General features: G+C 38.8%; 1 protein-coding gene across 1 annotated transcript in view; it reads left to right on the top strand.

Annotated features, from left to right (window-relative positions):
• FASTKD1 (FAST kinase domains 1) overlaps positions 1-26,497 on the top strand; it is an 881,671-nt gene that overhangs the window by 34,624 nt on the left and 820,550 nt on the right. Inside the window, exon 3 of the mRNA XM_044075492.1 lies at positions 25,849-25,974. Coding sequence (XP_043931427.1) covers positions 25,849-25,974 — 126 coding nt within the window. The remainder of the gene's footprint in view (positions 1-25,848; positions 25,975-26,497) is intronic.

Here is a 26,497-nt window from a genome sequence, read left to right as displayed (position 1 = left end):
CAATGCGATCTAAACAAGCTAGAGACCTGCTACAACAAAATTGCCAAATTCGCCACAGGGGCATCCTACCGTAGTCACCACTGTCTCTCACTTGCTGAACTGGGTTGGCTTGAACTCCCTCACCTCCTTCAGTGGTATCAACTCTCACTCGCCCACAAACTAGTAAACCATCCACTAAATGTCCCATCCCTCCAGGATCTACTCCAACCCTATCGCACCACCAGACCACTAAGATCCAGCAACAAAAATCACTCGCAGATCACTAAAGCCAATAACTCTGCTGGTGAAGCACTATTCTCTTGCACCATAGCCAAATTATGGAACTCCCTTACACCCACAATTACCTCTGTACCATCATGCACCCACTTCAGAACTTTACTAAAAGCGCACCTAAAAACATGCTGGCTATACCCTTGCAACTCCCACTCTAACATCACCCACCCCATCCAACCACTACCTTTCTTTCCACTCCACTAACTACCTTGATTATAGCAAGCTCAGATGCTCATAAGCCTAGTACTTATTATACAGCAGGAACTTCTTATTGTAATATTTGTTAATTTCTGTAATGTACTTCACAGATAAAGATTCTAGTTGTCTACTGATGTACTATGTTCTTCATCTGTAAATATGTTGTAAGTAATTGCTATGTTAAATTGTTAATCGCTATGTAATCCAACGTAACTACTGTCTGTTTATTTTAACTGTGGAGCTTTTCTCCCCGGGCCTACGCTGAAAATGGACCTATGTCCAGTCAGACACTCCCGGTCAACAAATGTAAATAAATAAATAAATATAAAGCTGAAACCTTACAAACCCGAAACACTACAACCACGAAATTCAAAACCGCAAAACACTACACCACACAAGCACACCTACCTCCCAACACTACAAGAAACTAAACAAAACACACAAACACCTACCCTAGCTAGAAGCAGGGGGGCAAGCCCCCCTGCACCCCCCATGTGGGGAGCTGTGTCCCCCACACCCCCGCTAATTATATATACTAACTCTGAGGTCGCACTAACCACCAAAACACAGAAAACACACCATAACGCACTCCAAACACACTCTCACATACACAAACCACACCCCAAACCCTTTAAAAATTAACGCATGACAACCGCGGGTTCAATACTTCCAACTTTGGGATACTGCAGTTTTGCGCAACTGGAGTTTCGACACTTTGGTCTCGAGATACTGAAATTTGACTTTCAGTATTTTGAGATTCCAAAGTGTAACCGTCGGATGCACTTACTGCACGTCTTTGGAATGTGAGAGGAAACCAGAGCACCTGGAGAAACCCACATAAACACAGGGATGATAGGGATTGCCTATAGAAAATTCTGAGAAAGGGAAGTAAGAACAAATTTTTGGAAGGTGATAGTGTTAGTGTTTTTGCCTTCTACAGACTGTTGCTGGGACCATTTGCAGTTCAGGTAAAGCTGATGCCAATAACCTATATGGTGGAATTTCTCACAGGAAAGTATATGCCAGATCAGTTTATTAAAATAATATTTTCTCAGATGATTATCAGCCTGTATCTGTAGCTGTGGCCACTATGATTCTATATTCCAATTTAAAAGAATCATTGACTTAGTTACAAAAGTTTGCTATCTGCTAACATTTCTGATGAAGTACTCGATAGGGAATTTTTAAAATATGCCAGCTTATTAGACCCCCCTCCAAAAAAAAAAAAAAAAAAAAACAATGTTTCCATTTATCTCCTTCTTTTACATTATTCATCCAGCATTTGCAGCCTACCTGAGGATTTTTTTAAGGCTGCTTGGAGTATAAAGTATCTGTGCAAAATTCCCAAACCTTCTGGACTTGGTTGCATACTTGGGGGCCATATATACTCTGTCATTGTTCCTTTCTAAATTGCCCTTCCATTCTCTTTTCACTATCTTTTCTAGCCTCCACTGACTGATTCTTAAACTCATTGTGCATTTATATGCCTTACTAATGATTCCATTTTAACTTCAGTTTCTGTTTTAAACTCAAAATGTTACCAGAAATGATCTTTCAATGAGTACTCCCTATCCCTGTCTGTTTGCCTTTATTTCGTTATCAGTCCCCTATATGGAAGACAGTCTCTAACCTGCAGTCCAAACATCTGCTTAGCTCTTCCCACTCTGTTACCTTTCCCACCCTAGTTATTTGCTCCAAAACCCTGGTTCCCTTCCTAATCTCCTTCTGTAAATTCCATCCCTCTCTTCTTATTTTCTGTACCTCCTAGCTGCAGTCATCCCTACTAGTAAAATCTCCTTTCTTCATTCCCATGTTGGCTTGGTTCTTAGAATACTTTATGCTACTTTAGGAATATAGTATTCTGTATGGTTATTATTCTTCAAAACCATATTCTGTCCTTATTCTTCCAGCTTCCCCATATTTCATCATTATCCCTTTTTACTTTGGCTTAGTCCTCTTTGTTTTTTATCTATACATGCAATGCAATTGACATTCCATGATAAAATTAATAAGGCAGCCATTCTGATAAAAAGCTATTAGTTTCACATATACTGACAGTGAAATATCCTTTTATGGAGTTATCCAGTACGAAAGAATATCATTTGTGAATAAAGCTAGCTTTTCTTGATTACCTTATATCATTGAGTTTGTAAGTCCCTTATTTTCTTTGGTAATGGTTGTAAATCTAGAGCAAACAACAAATGAGAAAGAAGGTATGCCTGCCTGGTTCCACTGCTTAAACACAGCTTGCCAGAGAGGAACCCTTGCACCTTAATTCTTGCCTCTTAACTCATCATATAGCCTCCTTTTTGACCATATTATTCTATCAGGGAATGCAAATCCTACCTTTGTCTTACTTATAAAATGCTGGCTGCATACATTGGGACGTACCAGCAATAGCACTGTATTCCTTGCACACCCCAAATCATCATTGTTCTCTTAATGTTTGCCTCCCATCCACAAAACCACACTGATCCATATCTATAAATTTAGGCAACACCTTTGCCATTCTTTTGGATAGTATAGATATATACACTTTATCAACATAGTTTAAAATTGAAACTGGTCTGTCTCATGCTGGGTCTGAAGAATCTTTACCCTTTTTGGGTTATACAGCTACCACAGCTTTCTTCCAACGTGTTTGTACTCCCCCTTATTTTAAAATATTGTTGCACAAAACTTTCCAGATTTTTATCACTTTCTTCCCTCCTAACAAGAATACTGTCTGTTCCTAGAGATTTCTCTTTGCTTTTCTCATCCCTTTCTATTTTAGCTTTTGTTTGTCTCATCTTCCTTCAACCTTGGCATTATTGCCTTCCATTAAGTATTGCCATTTGTGCCTTTCCTAGATTTCCACGTTCCTATTCTTTATACAAATTAAATAAAAAAAATCTGAAATATCTGTATCTTGTCATAGGCTTCATAAGTATAGCAACAACCCATTGTTGTGATAATATATCTGTGCTCTGGAGTTATCAAAAATACTTGCTTAACAACATTTATAAATTCATGCATATTATCAAAGTACTCCCTTATTTTCCTTTTAGCATTCTACAGTTGTTCCTCTTTTTGCTCTGTGAGATTTCTCTTCTTCTGCAGTACTTGAACTTTTATCAGCCCCTGTAAATAATTCATATAAATTCTTTCCCACATATTTCTGTTTTATTTCTACCACCTGTTTAAACACCATTTTCATTTCATCTGACTCACTAGCTATCTTTGCCTTATTTCTACTGTGTTTTTAAACTCCATTTTATTTTATCCTTCTCACTAGCTATCCATTTTGAAGAAATGTATATATTCCTGAACTCTCAAATCAAACTGTGTTCACTACCAATTCCTTAAATTCCTCTAGTTTTAACAGATTAGTAGGAAAGTGCCAGTATGCAAGTTTTATTTCATTACCCTTCATCTTTGTTTTAGATTTATCCGAAATAGTTATATGGATGTGTGTCAACTCTTCCAATTAAATATGCACGCTTCTGTGAAATATAATTTTTATCTAGTCTAGGGCATTTGTTACACCTTGTGGAGTAATGTGTAAATTCTGTCTGAATTCCTGCTACTGAATTTATATTTTTTGTACCAGTTATTCTCATGTATTTCTTCAGAAATGTACCCTCTTTTTGTTGTATTTTCCATTCTATTTGTCCTTGCTACATCTTTGCTATTAAAAATTGGGTTCCTTTCCCTGCTGCTAAATATCCCTACTCAAAACTTATTTCTTCTAAAATCATCTTAAGCTCCTTAACAATAGTTTATGTGGAAAATATAAATACATACCACAGTAACCCTCTTCTTCTGCCAAAAATATAGCATTATTTTTTTTCTCTTTTCCATCACTATTTGGGCCTGTCTTGCATTCAGCACTATTTCTCCCCTTTTCATTTGCCCCTTTTATTATGCCAACTGTTCACCATGAGGTTCTTTGTTTGTATTGGGTAGTCTGTATACATGAGGCAGTTGTAACATTGCCTCAAAATGCCCAGATTCACCAGTTGGACTGGAGAGTACACCTGAAACTGCCCTTTGGACATGCCTGAATAAGTAAAGTGAGCTGTTTTGTTGATTGGCTGGTAGGGATGAATAGAGAGCATTGTCCTTCTGGACAGTTTAGGGGGGTCTAGTGCTAGGGTTAATTAGTGCTTGCTATGAGTTTTGAGCAAGTGCTGGGCTGTGAAATGAATGGTTTGAGTGCTTAAGTTGAAAGTATGTTGAGCTCCAAGGGAAAAATTGAAGAGTAGACTTTGTGGAGCCAGAAATAGTTTAACCCTAGCTAACCGACACTGCCTGGCACGCAAAACCGCACAAATGCGTTTTTTATAGCAGGGAAATGAAAGAGATAGAAATAAGCCCAAAATGGCCAATAAACTACTAACTTCTGGGCTGAAACCACTCCTCCAGGGACAGATAGGCTGCTTCAAAGCTCCCCTCTCTCACAGGTGAACAGAGAAACTTCCTTCTATCCATGTAAGGTATGGGCAACACAGAAATTTGTAACACAGCCCTGAATTCAGGAATAACCTGAAAATTGGACTATACTAGTTCAGAAAGGCGGGAAACAAGTATATTTGTTTTGTTTGTATCTGCTTTATTTTCTGAAAAAATCAAAAAAACACTTTAAATGCACAGAAATGGCTGTCACACTTTAGTGTGTAGCCTACAACAGCTAAACAGATTATTTAAACGCAAAAACAACTTAGTTCAAGTGCAGGCAGCAAATAAGTGCAATATGTAGCAGAAAAAAGTTTTTTAAATCACAGAAACGCTAACAAATTGGCATTTTAGGTGGAATTAAAGACAGCAAGAAAATACAGAAAAATTACACTTAAATCACTCCAAAGTCTTTCTTTTGTCTCTTTGCTCTTTGTAGAACTCTGCAGGACACCTGGCAGGCACTTGCTGAGCTGAATACATGTTATATGTGCGGTATGTGTATGTATATATATGTGTATATGTGTGTGTGTGTGTGTGTGTGTGTGTGTGTCTATATATATATATATATATATATATATACATATATGTGATATATGTGTGTATATATATATATATATATATATATATATATATATATACACACACACATATATATATATATATATACATATATATATATATATATATATATATATATATATATATATATATATGTATATATATATATATATATATATATACACGCACACATATATATGTGTGTATATATATATATATATATATATATATATATATATATATATATATGTGTGTACATATACATACATACACAAACACACACACACACACATATATATATATATATATATATATATATATATAATGTATATACATACACACACACATACAATACAAATTTCAATTACCCAAACATTAACTGGGAGAACTACTCGAGTACTAACTCCCTTGCCTAACACTTCCTAGAATTTATAAACCCGAATGCCCTCGATCAAGTGGTTAACACCCCTACCAGAGGTGACAACATACTGGATCTGGTCATCACCAACATGGGCGACCGGTGTTCCACACCGGAGGTCAACCCCTCATTGGTTGGATCAGACCTTAGACTAATCACTCTGGATATCCACATTCCGTCCCCACCTCCAATCAAGGAAACCACCATGAATAACTTTTCAAAAGCAACCTTCGCATTACTCAAGACCAAGGTGCAAAGGTACACAGCCCCCATGCTAAAGGACAACGCTGTCCATGCTGCTGAATCCTTTACAAAGGCACTCTATGAGCACCTGCAAGAATGCGTGGATCGTGCTATTCCCAAGCAAAACCAAGACTTACTCCTCCAAGAAAAGGAAACCAGTCTGGTGGACCCCTGCCATAAACAAGCTATACAATAGAAGGAGGAAACTAGTACAGAAAAGAGTAAAATCCCAAGAAGGAGAGACATCCCTGCTAGGCAGGATGTGATAGATGACGTTAGCACCTTTAGATACAGTGGGCTTTGTCTCTCCAGCTTTTACTAACTGTAGTCATCTGTGAGGTTGGGGACTGTATGGCAGGTCAGCCACTTTTCCCTGAACAAGTGTTAGTGCCCTAAATTATTAATGTGCTTGCGCCAGTATTGAGTAGATTAAGCAGTTTCAGTGAAATGCCAGGCATATCTAAGGAAAATGTCAGAATACATGGAACCATGTCAAGGCATGGCATCTACATAGCTTTAATATTTTGGTTTTCGGTTTTGTAGCAGTGATTTTATGCAAACTTATGGGCTATAGCCATTTATCTATTTGGCTTATATTGTAACTTGTAGTCGTTAATCATGTAGTATTTACCACTGGCTTATAGCATTGGGAGTACTAGCTCCCATACCAGGCTTAGACAGCTGGCAGGGTGTTGAGATCATAATTATCAGTCCTGTAGCTCCATGAGAGAAAGATGCATTTCTGCATGTCTTTGGAAAGCTGTGTGTGAATAGGTGTCTGACTCACATTCTTGGTTGCAAGCTGCAGTACAGATAATATGAAGCATGCCTGTCCTGCTGTGTTATGTAGACATGTAATGCAGCTGTACCTGGATATCTCTTCAGTGTCCAAAAAGTATTAGTCCTACAAGAACTACTTTGTCCATGCCTGTTTGAGAGTGCTGTTCTCCCATCTACTTAGTTCCCCTTGACAGATCTCCTCGTGTTGTGCCTGTTTGTTGAGCATGGATTAAAAAACAGTAATTTGAATATGTTACTTCATATGCCAACAAACATTTTTGTTGTACTGTCTGTTAAATGTATGCTTTATAAACATTTGCAGATTCCGAAGGAAATGCATTATCATCTGTGGTAGGATTATCCCTGTCCATTCTGATAGCAATGGTTCTACAAAGTACACTTCAGGAGATGACTAATGACAGCAGTATAGAGCAGTTTGTAAGGGAAATGGACTGCTATCAAAAACACTGATATAATGATATACACAAGTCAATATCAGCACAGGAAGGCATACTCAAGAAAAGCAGGAGAGAATGTTGCCCAAAAGAACATAGCTAGATTATCCTAGGCAGGGGCATACAGGGCACCACCAAAGCAGTGATAATTACAACTTATGCAATACAGCCTTGCTACAGTACAAGGGACACATGCCATGGATAATTTCTCATAGTATCTGTGGCTAAAGTTTACATGGTAGAGGATTAAGGCTGTGAGTTTATTAATGAGCTGCTTCTTTTAATACAGGGTGCAGGGGTTTGGTTCTTTCAACCTCCATTTGCCTATTATACATCTCTTAGCAAGTCATTTAACCAGACAGCGATCTCAGGACACCCCCGAGAAGGCCAGTTTTGTCTAGTGGGCTTACCTAAGTAGCAAATGAAAAAAAAAAGAAAAAAACTTTAATTAAAAATATTTGATGCAAATGCAGAAATGTGCTGTTGATGAGAATACACTTCTAGCAGTAGCTATAAGTATTGGGAGCACCCTATAGTCGCCTATTTTTTGAGTCTGTATATCAGCACTGTTCACAAGAACACGGTAATGGACTCCGCCCTGACCCTGCAGGTTAAGCAGCAGCTTTTTTAATGTAGTTTTGTGACATGCCATGGATTGCTGTTCATTAAGTATGCATGTCATGCTGCTGTTTCCAGTTTAACTCTGAACTGACCCATATTTGGCATAGGCTATAGCACCTATGTAGGGAAGGGGTAGTATGTACCTACTCCCCTTGCCTGCCACACAATGTTACCCCAAAATGTAAATTCTCCAACAGCTTCCTAGTTTTATTCTTACCACTCCCTTCCTCTATCTTACCTCCATTGCCACCTCTTATCAGTGTACTCTGAAACACAAACATTCCCACCTACTATTACCTGCACCCAAACCATTCACTCTACCACCTATGCTTTTTTACATAGCCCCTAGTCTTTTAATCTTTCTGCCTACACCTTGCATAAAATAAAGGTATTCCCATTATCCACACTATCTGTTAATGTTAATGTTAGTAGTCCCACCTTTATTACACTCACAAACCCCTCCCATCTTTCCAATAGCTAACCACAGCGCTAACCCATCACTACCTCCTCCATCTTCCCACTACTATCACACCTCCTCAACTAACATGTACAGGCATACCTTACCTATGCTCACTGCATGCACTCTCCTTGCATATCTTACATCCTACCAAAGCTCCATCATTCCCCCACTCAACCACTACCACTGTACTACTACTCACACCACCACTCATGTCTCACCCTCACTCAGCTCCCCTCCCACCAGCTCAAGAACCATCCATATGCACCCCCCACATATTCTACCAACTATATTACTCAAACATAAAGCATCCCTACAACTTAACATAGTAACCCTCCCACCATATCTATTACCCACAGAGCACAATCATAAAGATTCCTTCTAAACAAACCCATTCAAAAACTGAGAAAACTAATAACCTCATGCATATCAAAACTAGCCCTAAGTGGAGACATCCACCCCAACCCTGGCCCCATCATCTCCAACCCCAATCCTCATAATCAGACTAGAAACCACAACTTCTCCCATATTACAGCCAGTAGAAAGCCAAGTGACTTTCTTCTACTAAGCCTAAATATTAGAAGAATATCCAACAAAGTCCATGAATTCCATGCCACCATAGACTTGTACTCCCCAGATAGAGTCATCCTGACAGAAACCTGGCTAAAACCTCACATTACCGGTGAGCAAATACTCCCTATAGGTTACGGCATACTAAGAGCAGACCGGCTAAACAAGAAAGGAGGCGGTGTAGCTATAATATTTAAACAGCATCTAAACATCCAGATCTTAAAATCATCAGCTCCACAAATAGGCAATGAAGAAATAATATATACCTACCTCAAAATAAACCAAAACAAAACCATCAACATAATTGGATGCTACTTCCCACCTGGCCAGAACCTCCCTCCACTAGAAAACCTCCTCAGCTGGTCTACCTACCATCTCCCCAAGAAACTATAATTTTAGGTGATTTCAATATTGATTGGCAATCCTGTTCTGGCAACCATCCAACCCATCATGTAAACCTTCATGGCTTCACCCAACTAGTCCAGTCACCAACCAGGATAAATAAAAACTCCAGCAAGCACACTACCCTGGATTGGATATTAGTCAGTAAGAGCCCCCAGTCATATATAACAGGCTGCTTATCAGATAGCCTCATCGATCACTCCCCAACATTCCTACTCAAAAAATACCTATACCAAGCTAAACCTGTCATCTACCGTCAAATACGTAAAAAACTAAACTTTAACCCACTCACATTCATCTCATCCCTCAAAGAATGTAACTGGCATCCTCTAAAGTACCTCAGTCTAGATGACGAGTTGAATTTTTAATACTACCTTCCTGAACATCCTTAATTACCATGCCCCTGTAAGATTTTCCAGAACCAAAGCACAACCCTCCCCATGGCTACAGAAAACCACTAAGTCAGAAATGAAAAACAGGGATAAAGCCTGGGAGCACTGGCACAAAACCAAAACCCCCTCAACTAGACAGAAATTCCTAGAACTACGCAATAGAGTCAAAAAGCTAATAAAACAGGACACATTCCAATACTACCAGTCTGCCCTAGACTCCTCACAACATAGCCCCAAACAATTCTGGTCCTCCATAAACTCCATCCTCCACCCAGGTAAAGTCAGTACCCCTCCTCCTAACATCCCTCACTCCTCAAAAAATATTGCTACCTCATTCAACACACACTTCACCCAAACCATACTATCACTAGCTAAACAACACAACCCCCCCCAACCAACACCTTCAACTAGTAATCTCCCCACTGCCTTCTCTTTTTCTCCTGTACCTACCTCCAACATAAAAAACTCTTAACTAAACTTAAACCCACCAAATTAGCAGCAGACAACCTCCCAGGTGAATACCTACAAATCGCAGCTGATGCTCTGGCCTACCCAGTATCCATCTTGATTAACCGATCTCTGTCAGAAAGTTATGTTCCCACACTGTGGAAAGTATCACATATAATTCCCCTCCACAAAGGCGGACCTTCCACAGAACTAACCAGTTACCGCCCCATAGCTATTCCCTCTCCACTCTGCAAAATACTAGAGAGATGCATACACTCTCAGGTCTCAGACTACCTCCTTACTAACAACCTCCTTTCCAGTACTCAGCATGGTTTCCGACCAAACCATAGCACCACCACTGCTTTACTCTCCTTTACTAACACTATCCTTCAGCATAAAAACAATGGCTATCTCTCCTCTGCTACTTTCCTAGACCTATCTAAAGCATTTGACATGGTCCCACACAAACAACTTATCTCTGTCCTCAATAACCTATCCTTCTCTCAGTCAGTCACCAACTGGTTTCAGAGTTACCTGTCTGACCGCCAACAATCCGTTGTATGGCAGAATAACATATCTTCCCAATTACCTGTCTCCATAGGGTTCCCCAAGGATCCATCCTTGGACCCCTACTCTTCTCTGTTTACACCAATAATCTAGCCTCTAACACCAAACATGGCACACTCATACAATACGCAGATGACTCAACCATCATCTACTCAGCCCAGTCCCTACCCAAACTGCAAAAAGTCACACAGGAAGCCTTTTCCTCTGTTGAAACTTGGTTATCCGATGCCCAATTAATACTCAACCCAAAGAAAACTAAACTACTCATCTTCCAACCCACGAAACATACTCAAAACAACTCTCACTTTAACATCACAGCAAAAGACAACGCCACTATATACCCAACTGAACACACCAAATTGCTAGGAGTGGAAATAGACAATAAACTAAAATTTGACATTCACATATCCATGACCATAAAAAAAGTCCACAAAAAACTAGGAGCGTTATACAGAAATAAGCAATTTCTCACCAAAGCAGCAAAGATTTCAATAGCAAATTCCCACCTTATCTCCACCCTACTTTATGCCTCTCCAATATATACCAACCTAAGGCAATGCGATCTAAACAAGCTAGAGACCTGCTACAACAAAATTGCCAAATTCGCCACAGGGCATCCTACCGTAGTCACCACTGTCTCTCACTTGCTGAACTGGGTTGGCTTGAACTCCCTCACCTCCTTCAGTGGTATCAACTCTCACTCGCCCACAAACTAGTAAACCATCCACTAAATGTCCCATCCCTCCAGGATCTACTCCAACCCTATCGCACCACCAGACCACTAAGATCCAGCAACAAAAATCACTCGCAGATCACTAAAGCCAATAACTCTGCTGGTGAAGCACTATTCTCTTGCACCATAGCCAAATTATGGAACTCCCTTACACCCACAATTACCTCTGTACCATCATGCACCCACTTCAGAACTTTACTAAAAGCACCTAAAACATGCTGGCTATACCCTTGCAACTCCCACTCTAACATCACCCACCCCATCCAACCACTACCTTTCTTTCCACTCCACTAACTACCTTGATTATAGCAAGCTCAGATGCTCATAAGCCTAGTACTTATTATACAGCAGGAACTTCTTATTGTAATATTTGTTAATTTCTGTAATGTACTTCACAGATAAAGATTCTAGTTGTCTACTGATGTACTATGTTCTTCATCTGTAAATATGTTGTAAGTAATTGCTATGTTAAATTGTTAATCGCTATGTAATCCAACGTAACTACTGTCTGTTTATTTTAACTGTGGAGCTTTTCTCCCCGGGCCTACGCTGAAAATGGACCTATGTCCAGTCAGACACTCCCGGTCAACAAATGTAAATAAATAAATAAATATAAAGCTGAAACCTTACAAACCCGAAACACTACAACCACGAAATTCAAAACCGCAAAACACTACACCACACAAGCACACCTACCTCCCAACACTACAAGAAACTAAACAAAACACACAAACACCTACCCTAGCTAGAAGCAGGGCAAGCCCCTGCACCCCTATGTGGGAGCTGTGTCCCCCACACCCCCGCTAATTATATATACTAACTCTGAGGTCGCACTAACCACCAAAACACAGAAAACACACCATAACGCACTCCAAACACACTCTCACATACACAAACCACACCCCAAACCCTTTAAAAATTAACGCATGACAACCGCGGGTTCAATACTTCCAACTTTGGGATACTGCAGTTTTGCGCAACTGGAGTTTCGACACTTTGGTCTCGAGATACTGAAATTTGACTTTCAGTATTTTGAGATTCCAAAGTGTAACCGTCCGATCCACTTACTGCACGTCTTTGGAATGTGAGAGGAAACCAGAGCACCTGGAGAAACCCACATAAACACAGGGATGATAGGGATTGCCTATAGAAAATTCTGAGAAAGGGAAGTAAGAACAAATTTTTGGAAGGTGATAGTGTTAGTGTTTTTGCCTTCTACAGACTGTTGCTGGGACCATTTGCAGTTCAGGTAAAGCTGATGCCAATAACCTATATGGTGGAATTTCTCACAGGAAAGTATATGCCAGATCAGTTTATTAAAATAATATTTTCTCAGATGATTATCAGCCTGTATCTGTAGCTGTGGCCACTATGATTCTATATTCCAATTTAAAAGAATCATTGACTTAGTTACAAAAGTTTGCTATCTGCTAACATTTCTGATGAAGTACTCGATAGGGAATTTTTAAAATATGCCAGCTTATTAGACCCCCCTCCAAAAAAAAAAAAAAAAAAAAACAATGTTTCCATTTATCTCCTTCTTTTACATTATTCATCCAGCATTTGCAGCCTACCTGAGGATTTTTTTAAGGCTGCTTGGAGTATAAAGTATCTGTGCAAAATTCCCAAACCTTCTGGACTTGGTTGCATACTTGGGGGCCATATATACTCTGTCATTGTTCCTTTCTAAATTGCCCTTCCATTCTCTTTTCACTATCTTTTCTAGCCTCCACTGACTGATTCTTAAACTCATTGTGCATTTATATGCCTTACTAATGATTCCATTTTAACTTCAGTTTCTGTTTTAAACTCAAAATGTTACCAGAAATGATCTTTCAATGAGTACTCCCCTATCCCTGTCTGTTTGCCTTTATTTCGTTATCAGTCCCCTATATGGAAGACAGTCTCTAACCTGCAGTCCAAACATCTGCTTAGCTCTTCCCACTCTGTTACCTTTCCCACCCTAGTTATTTGCTCCAAAACCCTGGTTCCCTTCCTAATCTCCTTCTGTAAATTCCATCCCTCTCTTCTTATTTTCTGTACCTCCTAGCTGCAGTCATCCCTACTAGTAAAATCTCCTTTCTTCATTCCCATGTTGGCTTGGTTCTTAGAATACTTTATGCTACTTTAGGAATATAGTATTCTGTATGGTTATTATTCTTCAAAACCATATTCTGTCCTTATTCTTACAGCTTCCCCATATTTCATCATTATCCCTTTTTACTTTGGCTTAGTCCTCTTTGTTTTTTATCTATACATGCAATGCAATTGACATTCCATGATAAAATTAATAAGGCAGCCATTCTGATAAAAAGCTATTAGTTTCACATATACTGACAGTGAAATATCCTTTTATGGAGTTATCCAGTACGAAGAATATCATTTGTGAATAAAGCTAGCTTTTCTTGATTACCTTATATCATTGAGTTTGTAAGTCCCTTATTTTCTTTGGTAATGGTTGTAAATCTAGAGCAAACAACAAATGAGAAAGAAGGTATGCCTGCCTGGTTCCACTGCTTAAACACAGCTTGCCAGAGAGGAACCCTTGCACCTTAATTCTTGCCTCTTAACTCATCATATAGCCTCCTTTTTGACCATATTATTCTATCAGGGAATGCAAATCCTACCTTTGTCTTACTTATAAAATGCTGGCTGCATACATTGGGACGTACCAGCAATAGCACTGTATTCCTTGCACACCCCAAATCATCATTGTTCTCTTAATGTTTGCCTCCCATCCACAAAACCACACTGATCCATATCTATAAATTTAGGCAACACCTTTGCCATTCTTTTGGATAGTATAGATATATACACTTTATCAACATAGTTTAAAATTGAAACTGGTCTGTCTCATGCTGGGTCTGAAGAATCTTTACCCTTTTGGGTTATACAGCTACCACAGCTTTCTTCCAACGTGTTTGTACTCCCCCTTATTTTAAAATATTGTTGCACAAAACTTTCCAGATTTTTATCACTTTCTTCCCTCCTAACAAGAATACTGTCTGTTCCTAGAGATTTCTCTTTGCTTTTCTCATCCCTTTCTATTTTAGCTTTTGTTTGTCTCATCTTCCTTCAACCTTGGCATTATTGCCTTCCATTAAGTATTGCCATTTGTGCCTTTCCTAGATTTCCACGTTCCTATTCTTTATACAAATTAAATAAAAAAAATCTGAAATATCTGTATCTTGTCATAGGCTTCATAAGTATAGCAACAACCCATTGTTGTGATAATATATCTGTGCTCTGGAGTTATCAAAAATACTTGCTTAACAACATTTATAAATTCATGCATATTATCAAAGTACTCCCTTATTTTCCTTTTAGCATTCTACAGTTGTTCCTCTTTTTGCTCTGTGAGATTTCTCTTCTTCTGCAGTACTTGAACTTTTATCAGCCCCTGTAAATAATTCATATAAATTCTTTCCCACATATTTCTGTTTTATTTCTACCACCTGTTTAAACACCATTTTCATTTCATCTGACTCACTAGCTATCTTTGCCTTATTTCTACTGTGTTTTAAACTCCATTTTATTTTATCCTTCTCACTAGCTATCCATTTTGAAGAAATGTATATATTCCTGAACTCTCAAATCAAACTGTGTTCACTACCAATTCCTTAAATTCCTCTAGTTTTAACAGATTAGTAGGAAAGTGCCAGTATGCAAGTTTTATTTCATTACCCTTCATCTTTGTTTTAGATTTATCTGAAATAGTTATATGGATGTGTGTCAACTCTTCCAATTAAATATGCACGCTTCTGTGAAATATAATTTTTATCTAGTCTAGGGCATTTGTTACACCTTGTGGAGTAATGTGTAAATTCTGTCTGAATTCCTGCTACTGAATTTATATTTTTTGTACCAGTTATTCTCATGTATTTCTTCAGAAATGTACCCTCTTTTTGTTGTATTTTCCATTCTATTTGTCCTTGCTACATCTTTGCTATTAAAAATTGGGTTCCTTTCCCTGCTGCTAAATATCCCCTACTCAAAACTTATTTCTTCTAAAATCATCTTAAGCTCCTTAACAATAGTTTATGTGGAAAATATAAATACATACCACAGTAACCCTCTTCTTCTGCCAAAAATATAGCATTATTTTTTTTCTCTTTTCCATCACTATTTGGGCCTGTCTTGCATTCAGCACTATTTCTCCCCTTTTCATTTGCCCCTTTTATTATGCCAACTGTTCACCATGAGGTTCTTTGTTTGTATTGGGTAGTCTGTATACATGAGGCAGTTGTAACATTGCCTCAAAATGCCCAGATTCACCAGTTGGACTGGAGAGTACACCTGAAACTGCCCTTTGGACATGCCTGAATAAGTAAAGTGAGCTGTTTTGTTGATTGGCTGGTAGGGATGAATAGAGAGCATTGTCCTTCTGGACAGTTTAGGGGGGTCTAGTGCTAGGGTTAATTAGTGCTTGCTATGAGTTTTGAGCAAGTGCTGGGCTGTGAAATGAATGGTTTGAGTGCTTAAGTTGAAAGTATGTTGAGCTCCAAGGGAAAAATTGAAGAGTAGACTTTGTGGAGCCAGAAATAGTTTAACCCTAGCTAACCGACACTGCCTGGCACGCAAAACCGCACAAATGCGTTTTTTATAGCAGGGAAATGAAAGAGATAGAAATAAGCCCAAAATGGCCAATAAACTACTAACTTCTGGGCTGAAACCACTCCTCCAGGGACAGATAGGCTGCTTCAAAGCTCCCCTCTCTCACAGGTGAACAGAGAAACTTCCTTCTATCCATGTAAGGTATGGGCAACACAGAAATTTGTAACACAGCCCTGAATTCAGGAATAACCTGAAAATTGGACTATACTAGTTCAGAAAGGCGGGAAACAAGTATATTTGTTTTGTTTGTATCTGCTTTATTTTCTGAAAAAATCAAAAAAACACTTTAAATGCACAGAAATGGCTGTCACACTTTAGTGTGTAGCCTACAACAGCTAAACAGATTATTTAAACGCAAAAACAACTTAGTTCAAGTGCAGGCAGCAAATAAGTGCAATATGTAGCAGAAAAAAGTTTTTTAAATCACAGAAACGCTAACAAATTGGCATTTTAGGTGGAATTAAAGACAGCAAGAAAATACAGAAAAATTACACTTAAATCACTCCAAAGTCTTTCTTTTGTCTCTTTGCTCTTTGTAGAACTCTGCAGGACACCTGGCAGGCACTTGCTGAGCTGAATACATGTTATATGTGCGGTATGTGTATGTATATATATGTGTATATGTGTGTGTGTGTGTGTGTGTGTGTGTGTGTGTGTGTGTGTATATATATATATATATATATATATATACATATATGTGATATATGTGTGTGTGTATATATATATATATATATGTATATATATATACACACACACATATATATATATACATATATATATATATATATATACATATATATATATATATATATACACACATATATATGTGTGTATATATATATATATATATATATATATATATATATATATGTGTGTACATATACATACATACACAAACACACACACACACACATATATATATATATATATATATATATATATATATATATAATGTATATACATACACACACACATACAATACAAATTTCAATTACCCAAACATTAACTGGGAGAACTACTCGAGTACTAACTCCCTTGCCTAACACTTCCTAGAATTTATAAACCCGAATGCCCTCGATCAAGTGGTTAACACCCCTACCAGAGGTGACAACATACTGGACCTGGTCATCACCAACATGGGCGACCGGTGTTCCACACCGGAGGTCAACCCCTCATTGGTTGGATCAGACCTTAGACTAATCACTCTGGATATCCACATTCCGTCCCCACCTCCAATCAAGGAAACCACCATGAATAACTTTTCAAAAGCAACCTTCGCATTACTCAAGACCAAGGTGCAAAGGTACACAGCCCCCATGCTAAAGGACAACGCTGTCCATGCTGCTGAATCCTTTACAAAGGCACTCTATGAGCACCTGCAAGAATGCGTGGATCGTGCTATTCCCAAGCAAAACCAAGACTTACTCCTCCAAGAAAAGGAAACCAGTCTGGTGGACCCCTGCCATAAACAAGCTATACAATAGAAGGAGGAAACTAGTACAGAAAAGAGTAAAATCCCAAGAAGGAGAGACATCCCTGCTAGGCAGGATGTGATAGATGACGTTAGCACCTTTAGATACAGTGGGCTTTGTCTCTCCAGCTTTTACTAACTGTAGTCATCTGTGAGGTTGGGGACTGTATGGCAGGTCAGCCACTTTTCCCTGAACAAGTGTTAGTGCCCTAAATTATTAATGTGCTTGCGCCAGTATTGAGTAGATTAAGCAGTTTCAGTGAAATGCCAGGCATATCTAAGGAAAATGTCAGAATACATGGAACCATGTCAAGGCATGGCATCTACATAGCTTTAATATTTTGGTTTTCGGTTTTGTAGCAGTGATTTTATGCAAACTTATGGGCTATAGCCATTTATCTATTTGGCTTATATTGTAACTTGTAGTCGTCGTTAATCATGTAGTATTTACCACTGGCTTATAGCATTGGGAGTACTAGCTCCCATACCAGGCTTAGACAGCTGGCAGGGTGTTGAGATCATAATTATCAGTCCTGTAGCTCCATGAGAGAAAGATGCATTTCTGCATGTCTTTGGAAAGCTGTGTGTGAATAGGTGTCTGACTCACATTCTTGGTTGCAAGCTGCAGTACAGATAATATGAAGCATGCCTGTCCTGCTGTGTTATGTAGACATGTAATGCAGCTGTACCTGGATATCTCTTCAGTGTCCAAAAAGTATTAGTCCTACAAGAACTACTTTGTCCATGCCTGTTTGAGAGTGCTGTTCTCCCATCTACTTAGTTCCCCTTGACAGATCTCCTCGTGTTGTGCCTGTTTGTTGAGCATGGATTAAAAAACAGTAATTTGAATATGTTACTTCATATGCCAACAAACATTTTTGTTGTACTGTCTGTTAAATGTATGCTTTATAAACATTTGCAGATTCCGAAGGAAATGCATTATCATCTGTGGTAGGATTATCCCTGTCCATTCTGATAGCAATGGTTCTACAAAGTACACTTCAGGAGATGACTAATGACAGCAGTATAGAGCAGTTTGTAAGGGAAATGGACTGCTATCAAAAACACTGATATAATGATATACACAAGTCAATATCAGCACAGGAAGGCATACTCAAGAAAAGCAGGAGAGAATGTTGCCCAAAAAAACATAGCTAGATTATCCTAGGCAGGGGCATACAGGGCACCACCAAAGCAGTGATAATTACAACTTATGCAATACAGCCTTGCTACAGTACAAGGGACACATGCCATGGATAATTTCTCATAGTATCTGTGGCTAAAGTTTACATGGTAGAGGATTAAGGCTGTGAGTTTATTAATGAGCTGCTTCTTTTAATACAGGGTGCAGGGGTTTGGTTCTTTCAACCTCCATTTGCCTATTATGCATCTCTTAGCAAGTCATTTAACCAGACAGCGATCTCAGGACACCCCCGAGAAGGCCAGTTTTGTCTAGTGGGCTTACCTAAGTAGCAAATGAAAAAAAAAAGAAAAAAACTTTAATTAAAAATATTTGATGCAAATGCAGAAATGTGCTGTTGATGAGAATACACTTCTAGCAGTAGCTATAAGTATTGGGAGCACCCTATAGTCGCCTATTTTTTGAGTCTGTATATCAGCACTGTTCACAAGAACACGGTAATGGACTCCGCCCTGACCCTGCAGGTTAAGCAGCAGCTTTTTTAATGTAGATTTGTGACATGCCATGGATTGCTGTTCATTAAGTATGCATGTCATGCTGCTGTTTCCAGTTTAACTCTGAACTGACCCATATTTGGCATAGGCTATAGCACCTATGTAGGGAAGGGGTAGTATGTACCTACTCCCCTTGCCTGCCACACAATGTTACCCCAAAATGTAAATTCTCCAACAGCTTCCTAGTTTTATTCTTACCACTCCCTTCCTCTATCTTACCTCCATTGCCACCTCTTATCAGTGTACTCTGAAACACAAACATTCCCACCTACTATTACCTGCACCCAAACCATTCACTCTACCACCTATGCTTTTTTACATAGCCCCTAGTCTTTTAATCTTTCTGCCTACACCTTGCATAAAATAAAGGTATTCCCATTATCCACACTATCTGTTAATGTTAAAACTAAAAACTACCTCCATCTTAACCACCACATTTCTCTCAGCTTGCACATTCTAAACCTGTTTGCTGTCAGGTGACATTCATCCTAACCCTAAACCTGACCTCAACTCCTCCCTCCCTTCTTACCCCTTCCAACCTCCAATATCCACTACTAGTATAATTTCTCAGACTCTCACATCTACATCCTCACCCTTCAAAAGCTTATCTAGTATATCCATGAATATACAAAGTAAGGTGAATAAAATTTCACCTTTTCATGCTTGGAACTCCCTATACATCCCTGATATTCTCACCCACTCTGAAACCTGCCTTAAGCCACATATATCCAACTCTGAATTTCTTCCCCCCGGCTTAATATCTTCTGGCAAGATAGACTAGGGAAAAAAGGTGGAGGTGTTGCTATTCTATACACTAATCAGCTCTGCCTCTACCCTCTCTCTGTCTCTTGTCCTATCTTCTACCCTGCTGAAGTACTCATCATCAATTGCAAACTGAACAATCACAAGAAACTAGCTGTTGTTTCTATTTATATCCCCCCACAAAACAACATCCCTATCCTGGATCTCTCAGACTATCTCTTATGAAACAGTAATCTTGGGTGACATTAACATTGACTGGCTTGCCCTTGACACCAATTCCCCTAATGCCTGCATAAACCTGTATGGTGTCTCCCAGCTACCCATCTAAATAAACACATCAACTCTGGCTCTACTCTAGACTGGGTCCTCACCTCCAATCCTAATCTCTATCACAACACCTCTACCCTGCCTGATACCCTAAGTGATCACCATCCCACCTTCATACTCAGACACTCCCCCATCTACACAAGTATCAGCAATGCAAGGACTGCCCTAAACTTAACCTTGATACCTTCAGCCACTTGCTCTCCTCTACTAACTGGTCCTTCCTCTATAACCTCCCTCTGGATGATGCAGCCATGTCATTTAATAATATCTTTCTAGGCACACTTAACTTCCTGACCTCTATCAGGAAAACAAGAATCAAAAGTCATTTCGCTCCCTGGGTAACAAAAAAACACTTGAGCCCTTATAAACAAGAGAGACTGTGTGTGGAAAAAAATCTAAATCTTCCACTGATCTTCAAACACATGGAGAGCTCTGTAATCTAACCAAAAAAAAGTAACTCTTGACGAGTAAAATGTTTTTTTTCAAAAAACATTAAGCAATCCTCACTCAAACCGCCAAAAATTCTGGCAATCTGTTAATAAGCTGCTACACCCTGAAAGCCCCTTATCACCCAACCCATGCCCTAATAGCTCTTTCACCGATACTGCTACCTATCTAAACTCCTTTTTTCATCAACTCTATCCATAATCTAACTAAAAATGACACTGCTGCCCTCCCCAATTTCCCTACATCTACTCAAACAACCTCCTTCTCTTTTAAACCCATCCCTCCATTCTATATCAAATCACTTCTTAGCAAACTAAAACATGTTCTCCATCAGTCGACAACCTTTCTCCTCAATTCCTAAAAATTGCTGCCAATTTTATCACTTACACCCATCTCCATATTAATAAATAGATCCATCAAAGAAAACAGTGTACCTGACATCTGGAAGAAATTTTATGCCATTCCCTTACACAAAGGTGGTATCTCCACTGACCTCTCAAGTTGCAGGCCAATTGCCATTGTATCCCCACTGTCAAAGGTTCTAGAAAAATGCATTCATAAACTGTTCCTTGATTACCTTCTGCTAGAAAATCTTCTCACCCCTACACAGCATGGTTTTCATCCAAAACAGGTACTGCTACTGCTCTGACATCCTTCACAAACTCTGTCTCTAACTTTCTTGACAGTAACAAGCTAGTCTACTGTCTATTTCTGGGCCTATCTAAAGCCTTTGATACTGTTTCCCACAGATTACTTCTGTCCAAGTTAACTACCTTTAACATCTCTAACACTGCATATTCCTAGTTCTCCTGCTACCTCACCAGTAGATTCCAAGCAGTTAAATGGCAGTCTAACTTCTCCCCATTTTTACCTTTACAAACAGGGGTACCCCAAGGCTCCATCCTTGGACCCCATTATTTAACATCTTTATTAATGATCTCAATTGTTCTTCTCCATTCTCTTCAGTCATAGAGTATGCTGATGATTCCACAATTATATCCTGCTCTGACAATATCTCCCATCGTCACACCCTCACCCAAGTGTCTCTGCACTCAATCGAAAAATGGATAACTTCTAACCAATATCTACTTAACCCTAAGAAAACTAAGCTTCTCCTTTTCTTCCCTAAATCTCAACATCACAAAGCTACCGTTACTGATTCCTCCCTAAATAACTCTCTCCGTTGAACCTCATGCTAAACTTCTTGGAGTTATTATCGATGACCAGCTGAAGTTCAATCTCCATATTCAGCAGTGCCTTAAAAAGACTCATCAAAAGCTAGGCTTGTTTTACAGGCATAAAAAAATCCTCACAGATGCTTCTAGGCTCTCCATTGCATAAGCCTTCCTACTCTCCACCCTACTCCATGCAGCCCCTTTTCTTACTTACCTCCAATCCAACCTTCTGTCTAAATTTGAACTCGCCTATAATAAAATTGCAAGATTTGCCTCTAATCACCCCTACTGGTCTCACCACTGCTTAGCCTTGGAAAACCTGCAGTGGCTGAAATTTCATCATCAAATCCTAATACCCCAGCTTCTCTTGACTCATGCCATTTTATATGAGCCCTCCTTCTGTCCCCTCTCTCTCTTCCCTCGTCCATACCTACACTCTCAGCCGTGCCCTGTGTAGCTCTCAACAGCATCTTCCTTCAAGTACATGTGCCCAACAAAAATATTGGCAAACTCCTCTACAGATACTCCGTGGTTAATGCCTGAAATAAACTACCACTTAGTGTTAGATCTGCCCCACACCCTAATTCTTTTATGTCAGCACTAAACCCTATCTTCCTCCTCCTCTTTACTCACCTAGTACTCCAGCAGTAACCATTTTCTGTCTCTCTCTCTCTGTGACAAATCTTCTAATTAGTCAGCTCTTCTCACAGCCTACAGATTCTGTACACTTGGATAGTAATGTGTGCCTTGGATTATCCCCTGTAGATAATGTACATTATCTACAGGGGATAGTGTACATTAACAATGTTTATGTTTCACTTTATTGTTTGCATTTGTAGTGACTATTATCTTAGTATCATTCTTTTAGTACTGTATATTACATTTATATCTCAATGAGCTTTCAACTCACTTTACATGTTCTAGCATTTTTTTTCTCTGATAAGTGTCTCTTAATGCTTTTTTTTTCATTTCACTCTGTCATATGATAATTGTTATACGTATTACCTGGAGCTGATCTCTTTGGGCTTCCCCTGAAAAAGGGTTTTAGGCCAAGTCAGGCTAACCCAGTTAACAAATGTCAAAATAAAAATAAAATAAATTGTAATGAGCAGCTTTTGTATATTTGTTATGTTAATGTCCAGGGACAAACTTACTCCCTAATAATGCCTTTAGAGGGTAATGTATCATGTCAGTTTGTATACTTGAATAATAACCACAGCATACTGTATACCTTTAATAGAGACTGATATGTATGAGTGTTCAGGATCTTTAAGCTGCCTACACCTTGACAAGCCATACTGTGCATAAAGCTGGCAGTGTCACTGCACCACTGTGTGTAGTTTGGTTAGACTGCAGATGTATGTGGGATGCTGTTGGTATGAGTTAACTGTACATTTACTTGTAAAATCATGGGGACAACATAAAGAAATGGCAGCATGCACTAATCAGACTTGGCTTGGGCTCCAAAATTTTGTACGTTCACAGGTAAGTATTAGGCTAGTTGCCCTTGTTGGCCATTTTAAGCCTAGCTAGTATACCTTTTGAGGCTTGACTTAATCTGTCCCATTTGATGTTAGACTGGCCTTACGAATCCCATGGTGGATAATTATATTACCCGTAGTAAGAATAACTGTGATCATATGGTAGATAATCTGATGTGACCCACATATCAGATAAAGCCTTTAGGTGCTGCCACTGTCCATTAGTAAAACAAGGGGAAGTCCTGGGGTAAATTTTCTGTTTCCCATCTGTAGGTCCAAGTTACACTTGAATGTGGACAGGGATGAGCTTTGTTCTACATGGATATGGAATCTGTTCCAGAGCAATGGTATCTTCTGTAAGATATACCTGTCCCTCCAAACCATAACGTTGATGTTGCAGAAGAGGTTTAGATCCCTAGACCAAGTATTTCAATGCCATTTAACTTGCTGATGTGCAGTAAATCCATCAGTTTTGGGTCAAAGGATGGCTTGCATGCCATACAACAGGTCACTTCTTAGCAGTCTGAAGTATACCAAGTAGAGTGACAGGGCTTTGATTTGGTCCATGCAGAACATATTGTTTAGGGTTTGGATCTTTTCATTAATGTATCTCAGTGTGCATTCCAGTTGTTGCTTGTGTTTGGACAGATGTGTGCCAAAGGGGGCATTATACTCATTGCTTGGCCTAAACAGGACTGAGTGAAGGGGGGTGGTGATATCTTTAGCGGTAGACACAATCCCTTTGTTTACAAGTTGAGCAGTGTAGAAGGATTTTCTTATGACAATGGATACATTTATTGAAAGTTAGGTCATTATCAATCTAAATTCCCAAATCCCAAACAACAGGGTCAACTCTCAGGCATATTCTCAATGTGGTATTTCCTTGGAGTAGATGACTTCCCAAAGGAAATGATTATGCATTTTTTGGCATTTAGTTTCAAGTCCATTAATTTGGCATCAGTTATTTATTTGGGATAAACCTTCCTGGAGGATGGCTAAGTCATTTGGGGATTCAGTGACTACTCCAACCTTGCACTCATCTGTAAACTTAGTCAACCAGAGCCCTTTGGTCTTAGCTTTTACTTCAGGGAAGTAGATGCCAAACAGGAGAGGTCCTAGCACAGAGGCCTGGGGGACTCTGGCCACTGGTAAATGATCTCTTTCTTGGAGGTAACTTTCCCCTGTTTTGATTTCCTGCATCCAGTGAGCTATTTGGCAACTTTGCTGGATCAGTCATTGTATTTCACCCATGTCCGCACACAGGAATGAGTATCATTCTAATGAGGAGGCAAATCAACTCTGTCATATGGAGACAATGCACAGTGAATATAGCCTGCAGTTTCAAAGACTGAACGTGGACTGTTCTGGCGTTTAGTAGGACACTGACCTTCCACATTCACAAGGGAGTCTGGCTAGGGGCTGCTGCCTTGGTATTTGTATGACTCGCAACTGTTTAGTAATGACTCAAGCACATGCTCTCCAGCAGTATGCTGCTTGCATATGTAAATAGACGTAAGGCTTACAGCGTGTTCTGGATAGATGAAAATATTTCCTAACATAATGCATTCATTGCCGTTTTGATGCCTCTGTAGTTCAGGAAGTGTCGTAGTAGGGTGTTTCGCCCCCACTTCACCTTACTAATGCTTGCTAATCCTACCCCTTTGTGAGTAGTCGCACACATTGTCTGTGCATATGTGTGTGCCTTTGTGTGTATAATGTATAAATATCTATTTGCATATATAGATGTATGTATGTGTGTTACTACATCAGGGTGTGCATTATATTTTTTGGCATGTTTCACCACTTTATAAATATGCTAGAGATTGCCTTAGTGAGCGGGGGAGATTTGTTTTGGTCTCTGGCATTATTTTTCAGATACCAGTAGCTACATGTTCTTGTGTTCATTCATATCATCTACAGGACAGCACTTAGAAAGGGTGCCAACTTAACACTAGATATAACTTTGGGGCAGCACCTGTTCTTAAATCTGTAGCAGGTGGAGATGTCATCCTTTTGAAGAATAACTTCAGTGTTACTGTATTGTAAAATGACCCATTTAACCCTTTGTTTTCTGTCCTGAATCTCATTTTGGGCGGTATAACTTGATGTTGTCTTTTACTTGATGTACAGTATGGTGTAATATTTTTATACCTTTCAGTTCCTGGGTTATTCCTGAAGTAAGTAGATACTGCTTGTCTAGCTGCCTGTAAAAGACTAGCAAAATTAGCCATTTGGCGTATGAGGCCATTGTTTTATTAGCATTATCTTATAAACAGTTATAGTGACTGCCTTGTAATATGTATTTTGTTTTCTTTTGTATAACAGGTTTGATTTGTCTACTCTGTCTAAGTTTGCAGTGTGCCTGAATGACCAAAATCTGTATCAGAGCCCACTGATGGGAAATATTGCAGATATTGTGAGCAGAAGACTGGACTTGGTGGAGGATACAAGGTAACTTTTTTATTAATGTAGAATGAAGTAATAGTCAAAAACACAAGAAAAGTGGAAGATAAACTGTTTTATAAAACACGGCAAAGCTTTCAGGTCAAAAACCCTTCTTCAGTGCATACATTTAGTTTTAAAATCACATCGAATATATAGTATGGGTCTAAGTCACATGGCTTGCAGCCAGAAGTCATGTGATTATTACATTCAGTATTATAACAAGATTTAAAAAAACATTTTATAAAAATTACAAATCATTTTAATTTACTCTGCTGTAAAAATTTTAATACAGGTTTCAGTGTAATGATATCATTAATACCTGGAATTTTGTCTGCTTGCAATCTAGTTATCCATTCATATTCCATATGAATGGATAACTAGATTGCAAGCAGACAAAATTCCAGGTATTAATGATATCATTACACTGAAACCTGTATTAAAATTTTTACAGCAGAGTAAATTAAAATGATTTGTAATTTTTATAAAATGTTTTTTAAATCTTGTTATAATACTGAATGTAATAATCACA

Source organism: Protopterus annectens, chromosome 6.part1 (genome assembly GCF_019279795.1).
Source record: "Protopterus annectens isolate FY-2018-M chromosome 6.part1, PAN1.0, whole genome shotgun sequence".
NCBI classification, from domain to species: Eukaryota; Metazoa; Chordata; order Ceratodontiformes; family Protopteridae; genus Protopterus; species Protopterus annectens.
Note: the sequence above shows the minus strand (reverse complement) of the source record. Positions and strands in the feature narration are given on the sequence as shown.